At 41.1% G+C, this 14,353-nt stretch overlaps 2 protein-coding genes across 2 annotated transcripts in view; one reads left to right on the top strand and one right to left on the bottom strand.

The window, feature by feature from the left end:
- LOC106813776 (cation-dependent mannose-6-phosphate receptor-like) overlaps window positions 1-585 on the bottom strand; it is a 6,048-nt gene extending 5,463 nt beyond the window's left edge. Inside the window, exon 1 of the mRNA XM_014818032.1 lies at window positions 356-585. Within this exon, the coding sequence (XP_014673518.1) occupies window positions 356-483 (128 nt within the window). The 5' untranslated portion in view covers window positions 484-585. The remainder of the gene's footprint in view (window positions 1-355) is intronic.
- Window positions 586-1,019: 434 nt separating this feature from the next.
- The window catches only part of LOC106808464 (ubiquitin conjugation factor E4 B-like), a 30,567-nt gene continuing 17,233 nt past the window's right edge, over window positions 1,020-14,353 (top strand). The window contains exons 1-19 of the mRNA XM_014811233.1: window positions 1,020-1,270; window positions 2,255-2,504; window positions 2,748-2,826; window positions 3,136-3,223; window positions 3,684-3,831; window positions 4,622-4,757; window positions 5,168-5,327; window positions 6,166-6,266; window positions 7,539-7,659; window positions 8,105-8,251; window positions 8,546-8,665; window positions 8,877-8,975; window positions 9,126-9,239; window positions 9,613-9,702; window positions 10,006-10,111; window positions 10,566-10,810; window positions 11,071-11,195; window positions 11,616-11,714; window positions 12,279-12,508. Of these exons, the coding sequence (XP_014666719.1) occupies window positions 1,247-1,270; window positions 2,255-2,504; window positions 2,748-2,826; window positions 3,136-3,223; window positions 3,684-3,831; window positions 4,622-4,757; window positions 5,168-5,327; window positions 6,166-6,266; window positions 7,539-7,659; window positions 8,105-8,251; window positions 8,546-8,665; window positions 8,877-8,975; window positions 9,126-9,239; window positions 9,613-9,702; window positions 10,006-10,111; window positions 10,566-10,810; window positions 11,071-11,195; window positions 11,616-11,714; window positions 12,279-12,508 (2,482 nt within the window). The 5' untranslated portion in view covers window positions 1,020-1,246. The remainder of the gene's footprint in view (window positions 1,271-2,254; window positions 2,505-2,747; window positions 2,827-3,135; window positions 3,224-3,683; window positions 3,832-4,621; window positions 4,758-5,167; window positions 5,328-6,165; window positions 6,267-7,538; window positions 7,660-8,104; window positions 8,252-8,545; window positions 8,666-8,876; window positions 8,976-9,125; window positions 9,240-9,612; window positions 9,703-10,005; window positions 10,112-10,565; window positions 10,811-11,070; window positions 11,196-11,615; window positions 11,715-12,278; window positions 12,509-14,353) is intronic.

The raw sequence follows: 14,353 nt of genomic DNA, 5'->3' as shown, positions 1-14,353 counted from the left end.
GGGGGGGCCCGGGCCCCCCCGTACGCGCCGCCCCTGCTGTATCTCCGGATTGCAGGTGTATACGAGGAAACGATTTCGCACGATGCTAGGCGAATGTACTGTCTAGTGAGTAGTGACTAGTGTGTACGATTTGAGCTCAAGTTGGTTGAGTTACGCGTAGTAGATCGTAGATATTCTAAGGCTAGTAAATAACGAATTTCCCTTGTTTATTGAAGTCACACTCCTTCCCTATTAGTATTATCTACTTCTGGTGTACATGCAACTGACTGTTCATCGTTCAAGTTGTAGGAATATGAGTATGAGTCTATGACTATGACTATGAGTATGACTATGAATTTATTGAATATGATCCAACCTTTTTCCTTGCAAAGTCTTAATATTATTTAGAAATTCTTGCTGAGTCTGTGACGAAACTGTTAGTGTACAATCACCTGCAGCCCTTGCCGCAAGCATTAGCACAAAATATGCATAAAACTGTTTCATTGCGGTTATGTGTACACTACAGTCTACAGTTCTGAGTTCATAAAAAAGATTATTTACGTATCTTGTCCACCATGACAGACTGGCATGTGACCAGAACTGGACCTCCTAAACACCGAAATGACTTAAAATGACTCGAAATGGCTCGAAATGCACCTACTGAACTAGATCTCGAAATGACTTAAAATAAAATAAATTAAATTTTAAAAACTCAAATTGTTATTTCGTGATATTTCGAAATATATCTCTGACTCATTTCGAGTAATGTTGATAGTTGAATAGGTGTCATTTCCAGATATTTTGTTTTCGAGTCATTCCGGTGTTTAGGAGGATCGACCAAAAATAGTAGACTGATGCTCGCTCCCACCTCTCGGCATAAGTTAGTTACTCGCTGGGAGCAACTCCCAGCCAGTAGTGGCCAGTAGGCCGAGAGGTGGGAGCGAGCACCAGTCTACCAGAAACAGTTGCGTTACTTGCGTACTCGAGTCGATGCTCGAGCGAAGTTAAATATTTAAATGTAAATTTATGTCAACATGCTCGATATTATTGGATGTCTACAATGATATCTTTTTACAAGAATAAGTTTTCATATATAACTATTAAAACGCGTAGACATGCTCTGGACAAGCGATTGCAAATTTGATGACGTCATCAAGATGTCAGCCATCATGACAAAGAAGTTAATTTTAACGTTTTAGGGAAAAACATTGACAGTTTCAGGGAAAATCGACAGTAAAGTCTAAATTATATAAGCAGCCCAGTATCAATGAGTGAGCTATCGCCTGAAGAGGTATAATAGTTAATCGGATTGACATTTGAGCGTGTTTCATTCGTCATATTTTTCAATTGAAGTCTAAAATTCTGCGTATGTGCAAGTTGTACACACTACACAGTCACAGTGACACTACAAATTACAATTTTAAGGTATAACTATGCCAATATGTACAGAAGGTACAGTGAGTAACTAATCAGTAAAACGACGGAATTATATTAGTGTGGTAAACCATCGATAATCTATACAGTAAATATTTCTTTCCTATTACAATGAAAAGAAATGTACGGTAAAACTTCTGAATTTAGTGAGTTTTAATTTAAGTTTTTGTTATAAAACCTTGGCTTGGGAAAAATGTAAATGATGCAGACTTAACAACTGTGTAAGGTTACAGTGTTTATTGGAAGGAAATCGGCGCCCTAAGCGATCAGATGAAAATCTGGACTTGTAAAATGCTGGCCTTATTTAGTCGTTGATTGAGTTAGCTTTAGCTGTACCATTGTTACTGGTACAGTTAGCCCCTATAGTGGGAGCGAAGTAGTAGATGTATAGTAAGTATTAATAACCATAATATGATATATTATAGTTTAATGTTGGTGTATTGGTATTACATATTACGGTTGGGTTATAATATTGTAGAGTTGTACGTGCTAACTGTGTTTACTGTTATCTTTTTAGTGCTGTACATTGTAAACTACGGTATGTAATTTAATGTTTAATGCCCGACACACACGGGAATTATTTTACTCAAGTAAAATGACGCGTGAGTTATTTTACTCACGTGTGCGGTAGATTTTCGTTGAGTAATTTGACGCATGCGTCATTTTACTCACGTGTGCGGCGGATTTTTGTTGAGTAATTTGACTCGTGCGTCATTTTACTTGAGTAAAATAACTCACGTGTGCGCCGGGCTTAAGAAACAGATATGTACATGAGACACTTAGACAGGAGCTATATGTACATTTTTAATACTAATTTGTGAAATATTGAATGCCTCCACAGATTAGGCAGCGGCGATTGGCTAGGTTAGGGGGTTTGCAACCTAGTACAAGCCAGTCACCACCTTCCACAGCCTCGACATCAACCCAGCCAACTGAATCACTATGTCAGACAGCTGATAATGTGTTAGCAGCAGTTGTGCAAGATGAACAATCTGTCAGAGAAGCTCATTTAAGACCTGCTGGCATATTAGAAGATTCCTCACTAGAACAAGAAATTGAGATGTCATCAGTTGATGATAGTGCTATTTCTGGTAAGTAAAGCTTCAGGGAAGGCTAAATGCCAGAATGTACACCAAGGCGCATGAGCAAAAATTAACACACGTTTTTACAGTAACAGTTGGATTAATATATGTGCTGATTAAAATGGTAACAATGAGACAGTCCTATGGTAGATATTATGTATGCCAACAAATATTGTAATGTTTACCATATTTGAAGTAAAACCTGATTTTAGTTCATGTTCTTATATTTAACTGGTTGCGCTTTTCCGACAGAAAAGTGTGAGGAAATGTCTGTAGACAGTGCTGCACAGAATGCCGAACCCCAAGCAAGGGCTGAAAGCTGTGAGAAAAGGTTTGTGCCATCTGTTCTTTATATACTTCTAATTTTAGGATATAATACTTGATTTGAAGTTGTAGGCAATTCAGAAAACATTTTTAAACATAGTACGTTTGAAGGTAAGAAGCAATGAATGGTAAAATCATCCATTATGCACATGGCTATGTGCATAATGGATGATTTTACCATTCATTGCTTTTGATTTAAGGTACAAACTTCCAATATGTTATGTAGTTGTAGATCTCTTATTCATGGATCTCCAATCACTTGCACTTACTGTACTGTTATTTTTACGTGTTATAACCCTGTTGGCATGTTCTTCAGTGTATCATCACAGTTGGATGTTGACTCAGGAATAGAAACAATGGAGGTAGATGATGTAGAGAAGCAAGGAACGCCAAAGAGACATCGGGTAGGAATGTGCATTTATAAGCAACAACCGTTATAATAAGAATTTTTATGATTATTGTGGTTATACCTCAACAAAGCAAATACCCAAATGTTAACATTTTTGGATAGTTTTGGAGAATTCCAGGTCCAAGTCAGGCAAACTAACTCAAGATAGCACGCTGTTCATACTTTCACTCTCACAGTTCATTGCACCCTTATTTTCATTGTTTGTTATGTATGTGAGCCAAACAGTAGGCAGTCTTAGGTGAAGTGTGGAGCAACCATTCCACTTTAGGCCATGTAACATGGCACAGCCACGAATGGGGATGATGCATGCATGCTCCCTTCGGAGCTAAAGTGTTTAAGTCAAGGATGCATTTGAAAAATGTATGAACGAGCAATAGACTCATTGCCTGTGATGCTGCTCATCACCATTAATTGTTGTAATTTGCACCTTGTTATGCTTCCTTGTTCTGATACAGGAGACGAGCACATCATCGGATATTGGTGATGATCAGGTTTTGATAACCCTGGCGCGAATATTCAGGGTGAGCTGGACAGACACTGGCAGCCCTGATACACTGTGCGTGCTGCAGCTTGCTGAATCATTGGCTGAAAATGCCAATGAAGGTATGTATATTTCATCACTGATTGAGAATGTGGCTTCATTTTGCATACTGGCATCTTATCAGATGTTGGTGCAGTGCTATATGATATGAATTATTATAGCCTGTACATCTTATATTTAATGCAGTTGTGTTTTTATTTCAGGGTGTGAAGTGAACCTTTATTACCTGGTAGTCATATGGACTACTAGATTTTGTAATCTGGTAGTCCGTGAGCAATTCTGGTAGTTGAAATATTTTTTGGATAGAGGTTCAATTTGACTGTAATATTCTGGTTAAAAACATTTACAAGTTATTGCCATTCATAAAAACCTCTTTCTTTATTGATTAAAAATCCTGATCTTCTGCGATAGCTAGTTTTGCAAAAACGAGTGGTGTTCATATCTACATGAAAGCACAGCAACAAACATGGCTGCGCCCATGTCAATCAATTACTCAACGTGCTTGATATAGAATATCAGTTTTAAGTCATAACTGACAATTAATGGGCGTTAATCTATTTAATTTGAGGTTATATCACAACTTACAGGAAAGATAAATAAATTAAATCATTAGTTTATTCGTCCTTGTCAGTCAAAAATGAATAGAGCCACGTTAAGTTAGCTAGTCCATTGGACTAGTTCTTACTGTAATCTACTCGTCCGTGTGTAAATCTAGTAGTTTTTGACTACCGGACTACCGTTCATTTCGCACCCTGTTATTTGCATCTTTTTGTTGGAAAAAATACTTAAGACACTTTACATCATTGTACAACGTCTGTGAATGTTAATTTTTATGCTCTTGATCCCTTGCAGATTATAAGGATCGTATCAACCAGTTTGTGATGGAAGTGATGATATTGCTGTCAATAAGTGACAGTAATCCCCTGGCTGCACTGAAGCCACCAGAAGTCCACAATGCTATTGTATATGGGACAAGTCCTGTCAAGAGGTGAGCATACTCACATTGATAGGAATTTGCGTACAGTTTCTTATCTGGAATGTAAACATCGGATTGGATAGTTTTAATGAAGACATTTCAATTTTTGGGTGAATCCAGTAAATGTGAATTATTATAAAATTATCATCTTTCCATTAAATCCAAAAAATAAATAAACATTGAGAAATCAGGTCGCACCTGTTAACGGACATATTACTGATTACTCCAGCATAAAAATTACTACTCTATACACTTGGTGTTACACAAAAAGTACCTGTAAGTATCAGAATGGTCGAGAAGTCATGCGAATGGTTGGAAAAATGTGAAATAACACTATTTTGTGCTTTTGTGCAATGTTTTTGTGCAGGATGTAAAACTGTATAAAAACAAAGGTATGATATAATGACTTGTTTTTGTTTCAGTTATCTACCTCTTGTTAGCCCCGGTGATAATGTCAAGACTAGTGGAAATGATGATAGTGTGTCTAAATTACCAACTCCTGAAGCTACAGATACCCAGATGATTCGTTATTTAACGGCGTGCTATGACAGGGTAGCACTGGAGGAGAGAATGGCACCACGGGTAATCGATGCCTGGCGTGGTTATTCGTTTTGTAGCTCATTTCAATTGAACTCGGACATGCTAGTGGCTTGTTGATCTTTTTAATGCACTGTAGTTTCTTGAATTGTGTGAGAGAATCTCACATTAATTAAAGGCATACTAGGCCCATTGATTATGCAATGTTGACGAATGCTAGAGTAACTGGCACCTTGTGTAGTTAATAAGTACATAACCTTACATCCAAACACGTATTAGTTTGTCCAATATCACTGCTGGTTACTAAGAAATGTCTAATTGAAATCAGTTGTTTACAGTTTCAAACTGCTGCCGGCGAAGCGGGTGTGATACATATTTATAGTGCCCCAGAGATTTTCGCACGCATGCTCGACCGTACGCAATGCTATCATCAGTGATTTCGTAAACACAGACGCTCGTGATAAGGAACTTTTTGTCAGGGCTGTGCATGTGCGTCCGTGATTAGTACGTGTGTTTTACTCCATTTCCATATTTAGTCCATGGCGGTGGTTACACCGCTGACACCTCCATTTCATCTGGCGTCCAAAACATACGGGCCGCACAAATGTTTACGTGCATCGCTTGACCTCCTGGATGACATTTACGGCACGTAAATGAATATCAACAACCGATTTCAAGTCTTGCTTGTAATGTAACCAGCAGTGATCGATATTGGACAAACTAATACGCGTTTGGCTATAAGGTGCCAGTTACTCTAGCATTCGTCGACATTGCATAATCAACGGGCCTAGTATGCCTTTAAATCAAATTGAAGTTTTTCATGCAAAAAAAAAAATTATTAAAACTTTCTTATGCATCTAGAATTCTCGGTTTTCTCTTTTAGCGCACGAGTGTGCCACCACTTAGTGATATATTCAACGAGGTGAGAGGGCAGTGTGTGCGACACACCATTATGGTACTTCAAGGACTATACTGTGGAGAAGAGTGAGTATCTCTGCAGAATGTTATCTTTTTGTCTTTATCATCAAATAGTTCAAAAAAATACTGTTTGTGTGGGAGCAGGTGTTACACGACGCCCTAGCAGCAGTCGGCTTTGGTGTGTTGAAATGCAGCGATGAGGTTAACAGGGATGAGATTCTTCCGCGGATCCGCGGAAATCCGCGGATTTGACAGTCCCAGGGGCCGATTTTGTGAAACGTCTAAATTCGTTGAGAAAATTGGGAGGGGGGTAACAATGTAAACATTTAAATTATATACCCTCAACTGCTCAACATCACCTGACTGTAGAGTGTAGACAGTAGACTGACAGCGCAGTATACAGTGTATCTGTTTTTGTGTACCAGAAAAGAAAATCCTCGTTCACAGGCTGCAGTAGAGAGGCAGACATTTGAGGTAGCTGATCACGTAACGACCATGCCTGGCCTGGGGGCCGGGTTTACATGTTGCTGTGTCCATGTTGTGTGCATGACTATGCACTGATTGTTCCATTCGCATTGTGTTTTTTTCATTCAAATCTCGTTGCAGCAAGGCAGCTTATGTCTGAGTAAAACAATGCAAGCGACGGGTGGAAACAGAAAAATATCAAAGTTTCTACTACAAAAATCAAATTCTCTACAATAAAAAGAATCAAAAGTAATCAGTAGTAATCAAAAGTAATCTACAATAAAAAGTGTCTACTACTAGACACTTAATAAAAAAAATTGCCCTATTTTCAGGCCCCTGATTTCCTATTCATAGTTCGTTTGTTCCTTTTGACAACTTGAAAAGGTGATTCAAGAATCTCTTATAATGTGTTCAGAATAGCTTAGAATGCACCAAATTGCACCATTCTTTTAAAAAAATTGTGTAAAAAAATGCACCTACGGTCCTCGCATTGCTCGCTCCTCTGTTTGTTAATTTCAATTTCAGCTGAAAATTAAATTCTCCAATCTCATCCCTGGGTTAAGTAACATACCTGGATTAGGTTAAGTAACATACCTGGGTTAGGTTAAGTAACATACCTGGGTTAAGTTAAGTAACATAGATGGATTAGGTTAAGTAACATACCTGGATTAGGTTAAGTAACATACCTGGGTTAGGTTAAGTAACATACCTGGGTTAAGTTAAGTAACATAGATGGATTAGGTTAAGTAACATACCTGGATTAGGTTAAGTAACATACCTGGGTTAGGTTAAGTAACATACCTGGATTAGGTTAAGTAACATACCTGGATTAGCTACATACCTGTAGCAGCTGATGGTGGTGCTGTGTTTCAGAGTGAGTGCGACGGCAGGATGCTCTGCATTGCTGCCACTCGTGCAGGCCTCCAGCCTTCCTCGTGGCTTCCTCCAGGAGCTCATCTATGCTACACACCACGACAGGGAGCTGTTCAGGATGGTGAGTACCTGAAGAGTTTGCTGCTGAGAGCTGAGCTGCTGAGTGAGTGGCTAGTGGGTGGTGGTCAGTGGTGGTGGACAGTGGTGATTGATGGTGAGTGGCTGGTGGATGTTGGTGGTGTGGATGGTGGATGGTAGCAGTTGGGTGGTGGAAGGAGGTGGTGCCTCTGTACATGTAGCGCAGATTAACATAGGTAGTATTGTTAAAGTTGATTTAGAGTTGTGATGTTGAGTCATCGCTCGTGTTGTGAGGTGGTCGGTGCATCTGTTGTCTGTGCAATAAGCAATCATTTCTCTCAATTGAATAATCATTGCATGCTTACTTTTGCTAAGTTCTCTTAAGGTATGGTAGGTGTTCATGTTTTCGCGTGTGATGAGCAAAATTTCTGGCACGCATTGTCTGTCGGGCAACATCGAGTTTACCACTGTTGGAAATTCACTTTCAGATATTTCTGCCAGTTCTGCTTGGTCTGCAGCAAAAGATTCGTCAGTGTTCTCTAGATACAGACCAGTTTCGGCAACCACTCACAATACTTTCTGAGCTGTGTGAGATCCAGTATGCACCTACCAAAATTAGGCCAATTTGCAATCTGGTAAGATTGACGGTCTAGTCTTCCAATTAAAATTACAGGATAAAATTCTTTCTGAGACTCTTTTTAGTTAGAATTTTTTCAACGTATAAAGTAAGAACTATCGTCACAACGTATACTCTAGAACTTGTCATCTGCTGTTAAATAGGAAGTGAATGATTAATCGTTCTTGCAAGTAATATTGGATGTTCACAAGTAGGATCCTTGGTGATTCATGATTGACAATCTGTTATCTGTCATAGTACTCACATTAAACACTGTACATCCTGCCTATATAACTATTAGCTATTGTTACAGATTGTGTCAGAACGAGCACTGTTTGTGCCTGATAAGATCACGCAGGCACATGGCAGAGAACTACAGAAGCTCTCGTTTTTGGGCCCATTCCTTGATATTTCGGTCTATGCAGAGGACACGGTAGGTAGCCTTCTCACACGTTATCATGGAATACATGGTGTGCGGAACCATCTTTTCAAACATGTTTTTTCTGTTTGCCCACCTAAACATACCTGGTGAAATTAAAGGAAAAAATAAGCCTTTGTGGTGAAATTATAGGAAAAAATATTGAAATAACGTGATTGAGATGTGGTAATCCTGATACGTGATTAAATTTGTTGTGACTTTTCAGACCAAAGTGGTTGACAAATTCTTCTCGGGGAATACATTAACCGGTGAAAACACACAGCTAGCAAACCAAAGCCTGCGACATGCGTTGGAATTTGCCAGGGTTAGCGATTTTCCTCTATTTTCGTATTAACCTGCAATAGCGTCATCATTTTCATAATGAAATTGAACTGTTAACCAACAATACGACCTTGGTCACGACGTTCAGCTCTCGTTTCGTTGCATCAAGAATTTTTTTTGTTCTTGTTTGCAGCAAGAGCAGTTCAAGATAATGCACGCGCTGCTAGTGAATGGGGAGACCCGTGACGCGACACTCGATTATCTTGCCCTTGTCCTGAAGGTCAATCAAAAGAAAGCTGGTCTGCAGGTATGGTGGTAATCGTGTCGTGTCGATGCACAGTCGGTATAGATCAGCAGGTTGTCGTATCTCCATGTTGGGAGACAGACACCTGATGCTGGAATGTAAAGCTTCGCGACATCTCGTCTCGTCTGACAATCGTCTGACAGTCGTTGACAGATGTGTGCTCGTCTGTGCCCGACACCATAAGAGAATGCTAATTGCAGTTGGTTTCAGTTCATTAGCCCATGCGTGTAGTGCAGCAGTCAGTGCGGTCAGCCAACAATCACCGCTGCACCCTGTAGAGGCTCATTTTAGTCTGCCACAAGCATTGCAGGGTGTGATTAAGGACTGTGACGAGCGCATGTTCTTTGTACATGTTAGCAGCCATATTCGTTGGCAGGTGGATGAGCACGTCGTTTCTGGAGATGGATTCTTGCAGAATGTGTTGTGTGTACTGCAGCTACTATCTGTGAAGGTCAAGCTAGATAAGGTTGGTAAATCATCTATTTTGATTAATTAACTAAGAAATTAATTAATTGAAGTAGCTATGAACGGTGGACCTTCCTAGCAAGGGGAAACTGAACTTGCCGTGCAAACTTGAACAACGTGAATAAACGCGCAACGTTGTTGTCTTATCGGACAGCATGAAGTTTTGCTAGGAATGGTCGTGGAAGCTAACGTGTTCTTCGTACGCGGACGGCGCGGCACCGCTGGTAGGTGCGAAGGCGCCACGCACGACCACCACCCCCGTGAGTCGCATATACCATGTCTTTATTTCTTGACACCTCGTCAGGTCGACCCTTTCTACCCGAATCATCCGCACACGGACGTCGACATCAAGCAGGAGACGAGGATGAAGAGCAGCTCTCAGGAGGTGGTGACGTGGATCAAGCAGCTAGGTAGATAGCTGGTACAGTCACATGTACCGTGAAGGAGTGACCCCTCCCCCGCTCCCTAGTTGTCTTGTGATTGGTTGTGTTTGGAGTGGCAATGGATGGTGACTACAGAAACTTGGTCGGGTTACACAAATATGAGCGTATGCATGCTTACGAGTCTATACGTCTGTTCGATGACATTTCATAGTTTGATGTGACAAGTACACGAGTTTGTACTGTCAACTATCGGTGGTACAGTACCAAGTCACAGTCTGTGGGCAGCGTTGGTACTCCAGGCATGTAGTTACATCAGTGGTTCACACACTGCGTAGACAGTCACGTAGGTAGAGTCACACGGCCACGCCACGATATCGTTTCCCACGTGACTCCTGTCTGACCATCTTACTGAGTTAAACTGTCGCTCGTCAGCGTAAGTCCGGCGTCATATGTGCATGATTGCTGGATACGTTCGTTCTAGAGCCGAGCTCAACGCACAAGTGGCAGGAGCCGAAGTTTCCAACAAAGTGCTACTTCCTAACGCTGCACTGCCACCACCTGTCGCTGCTGCCGCTGTGCCGCAGGTACCGCCGCCGCCTGCGCGCTATCCGCGAGCTCAACCACATGGTCGAGGAGATGCAGAACGCCGAAGCACAGTGGCGCCACGTGCCGCAGATAGCTGCGAGAAACCGAGAGCTGTTGAAGAGGTGGAAATCTCAAGGCAAAGTAAGGGCACTGTTAATTTTGTTGTAGTGCCGTTTTCGGATCATTAATATAGCAGCTGGCCCGAATTATGCCTGCTAATCAAGAATGTGTGATTGTAGCTGACCCTGACTGGTTTTTATTTCTGTGTCGGTGTAGTTGCATCAGAATGCAGCAAAGCTACTTGGAAAGCACATTGTTAGGATTGACGGCTATCCCCGTGGCATTGAACTAATTCTATTCATGACATCACTGTAGCTGAGCCAATGTGTTTGTATTCACAGAGACTAGTAAAGAGTAAAGTGTGCAGTGACACTGCACTTATGGATGCCACTTTCCTTCGCCGGTGCCTGCACTTCTACAACTCGCTGTTTACATTGCTCATTCGGCTGGTGTCACCCAGAGAAGGGTAAGTGTCCATTGGCTGGGAAAACATTGGGGATGATGAACGAGTGAAAGCACCTGATTCCTATGTGTTGAACTTGGAATAGATATATATGTTACCTTGTGCTATCCATAAATCTATGACCTTTCACTAGAGCCGTAATGCCTTGGAATAATTGTTGTCTTTGAAATTGGCTAGGTACATTATCAACTCTTGATGCAGTAAGTTTATCACAGTTGTCAAGTCCGTTGCTAAATTTATACATAACGCATTGTAGATATTTACCATGTCTATTCTATATGTTGGTACACATTTTATTAGTAATTATTAACATTCATGTTACAAGTAAGTATATGGGTTAAATTATTTTCGTTTCTCTGTCCTTGGGTAAACAATGTAGAAGATCCTTATGTAAAACTCAAATACAATGTTGAATGATTTCAGGTCTCTTACACCACTGCCAAGTGAGGTACCGATGGTGTGGGCTGCTCTGCCTGAATACTTTGTGGATGATTTAGCTGATTTTATTCTTTTCATTCTTCAGTAAGTGTTTTATTATCCAGTGTTTTGTAATTTAATCTTATCATTTAGATTTTAGAGTGCATTGTGTTGTTATGACTAAATGATGACCTTGGAATCAACAAATCGGCGATTTTAGATATGAGACTTATTAATGTAAGAGTTCATCAGGTTTTCAGTTGTCTCGTACATCAGTAATTTTGGTGTACACACTAATTTCAATTGTGATAATTTCCAAGTTTTGCATTTTTAACTAGTTTATCTATCTCTACTAACTCTAGTTATCTATCTATACTAACTATGTCATCGCTTAAAAAATTGAGGATGTAGGCCTATTTAGCACTAGTAATTATAATTATTTTTTCTTGTGAGACACATTTTGAAAACCGCAGAAAAATTTTACTTCTCGTAGAACGTCATGATGTAGCCATGTTAGACATGGTGCTGCCCCCTGGAGGTATGAATCCTTCTTGTAGAAGAGTGACATAGCGATGTTAGACACGGTGCTGCCCCCTGTAGGTATCAACCTTTCTCGTAGAAGAGTGAGGTAGCCATGTTGTAACTATGACACGGTGCTGCCCCCTGCAGGTATCAACCTGAGGTGTTGACAGACGTCAGTCCCGACCTTGTCACCTTCCTCGTGCTGTTCGTCTGCAACAGCAACTACTTTGCGAATCCGTACCTCGTCGCGAAGCTCGTCGAGATCATGTTCGTCGTGAACCCGGCCGTTCAGCCGAAGGCAGAGAAGATCCACGAGCTGATCGTCGGTCATCCGCTTAGCGACGGCCTTGCGCCCGCGCTCATGAAGTTCTACACAGGTGTGGTAGCGCCGCCCTGCGATGCCACCCGCCTCCCGCTCTCAACCCTGCGATGCCACCCGCCTCCCGCTCTCAACCCTGCGATGCCACCCGCGTGCCTGCAACCAGTTATTACGCAATACATCACTGTTAGTAAACGAGGGGTGTGCCATTAGTTCACGTGCCTGCAACGCACTTAGTTTACGTCATACATCAACTGTTATAACTAAGTGTTTGCCATTATTCACGTCGTGCAACCATTAGTTTAATGCACATCGACTGTTGTGAACACAGTGTTGACCATTAGTTAGGTGTGCCTTGCAACCATTAGTTACGCATACATCATATGTTAGTAACGAAGTGTTGCCATTAGTTACGTGCCTGGCAACCATTAGTACATGCACATCACTGTTAGTACACAAGTGTTGCCAATTAGTTACGTGCCTGCAACGCATATTACGCATACCATCACTGTTACGTAACGAGTGTTGTCATTAGCGACGGCCTGCAACCATAGTTAACGCATACATCACTGTTAGTACGAGATGTTGCTATAGTTACGGCCTCAATCATTAGTAGCATACACATCACTTGTAGTAACGAGTGTGCATTAGTTACGTGCCTTCAACCATTAGTTTACGGCATACATGCAACTGTAGTCAATCGATTGTTGCTATTAGTACATGGCTGCTGCAACCATGTAGTTAACCATCACATCATGTTAAGTAACAAGTGTTGGCGCATTAGTTACGTGCCTTCAAACCCATAGTACGCAGTACATCACTGGTTAGTATAACTGAGTGTGGCCATTAGTTACGTGCCTGCAACCATTAGTTACGGCGGCATACATCACTGTTAGTAACGAGAGTGCTATTAGTTACTGCCTGCAACATTAGTTACGCAATACATCAGCTGTTAGTAACGAGTGTTGCCATTTAGTTACGTGCCGGCAACCATATTAACGCATACATCAACTGTAGTAACAGAGAGTTGCTATTAGTTACGTGCCTGCAACCATTAGTTACGCATACATCACTGTTAGTAACAAGTGTTGCCATTAGTTACGTGCCTGCAACCATTAGTTACGCATACATCACTGTTAGTAACAAGTGTTGCCATTAGTTACGTGCCTGCAACCATTAGTTACGCATACATCACTGTTAGTACGAGTGTTGTCATTAGTTCACGTGCCTGCAACCATTAGTTACGCATACATCCCTGTTAGTAACGAGTGTTGCCATTAGTTACGTGGCCTGCAACCATTAGTTACGCATACATCACTGTATAAGACGTGTTGCAATTAGTTACGTGCCTGCAACCATAGTTACGCATACATCACTGTTAGTAACAAGTGTTGCTATTAGTTACGTGCCTGCAACCATTAGTTACGCATACATCACTGTTAGTAACAAGTGTTGCCATTAGTTACGTTGCCTGCAACCATTAGTTTTACATGCACATCGTCACTTATTACGCACGTGTACCCATTAGTTATGCAGTTCAGCCACCTTTAGCTATGCAGATCGCCATTAGCTAAATGTACCGCCAGTGCCTGGCCCACTCCCAAAGCACATGAGACTAGCACTGACTATCACAGCTGACACTTTCTGAGAATATATTGAATAACTAGAAAGGACAGTTGTCGCCACATACATGTACCCCCGGAATCTAGTATGAATTAAAATATCTCTGTAAGGACGTAAAAGGTAGGGTAAAGTTAAATAAGTCAACAAAGACAAAGGTTTGTTACACAACTCATGCTGCCTGAGGATGTGCAAGTATGAAAAATGTTGCCTTAGGGTTTTTGGTAGCGCGACACATCCTTCACCGGTCCCAAGCATGTGTAAATATAGAAGTTTGCTCGCA

The sequence above is a fragment of the Priapulus caudatus genome, unplaced genomic scaffold, assembly GCF_000485595.1.
Source record: "Priapulus caudatus unplaced genomic scaffold, Priapulus_caudatus-5.0.1 Scaffold1, whole genome shotgun sequence".
NCBI lineage: Eukaryota > Metazoa > Priapulida > Priapulimorpha > Priapulimorphida > Priapulidae > Priapulus > Priapulus caudatus.
This window is presented reverse-complemented; position numbering and strand designations above follow the sequence as displayed.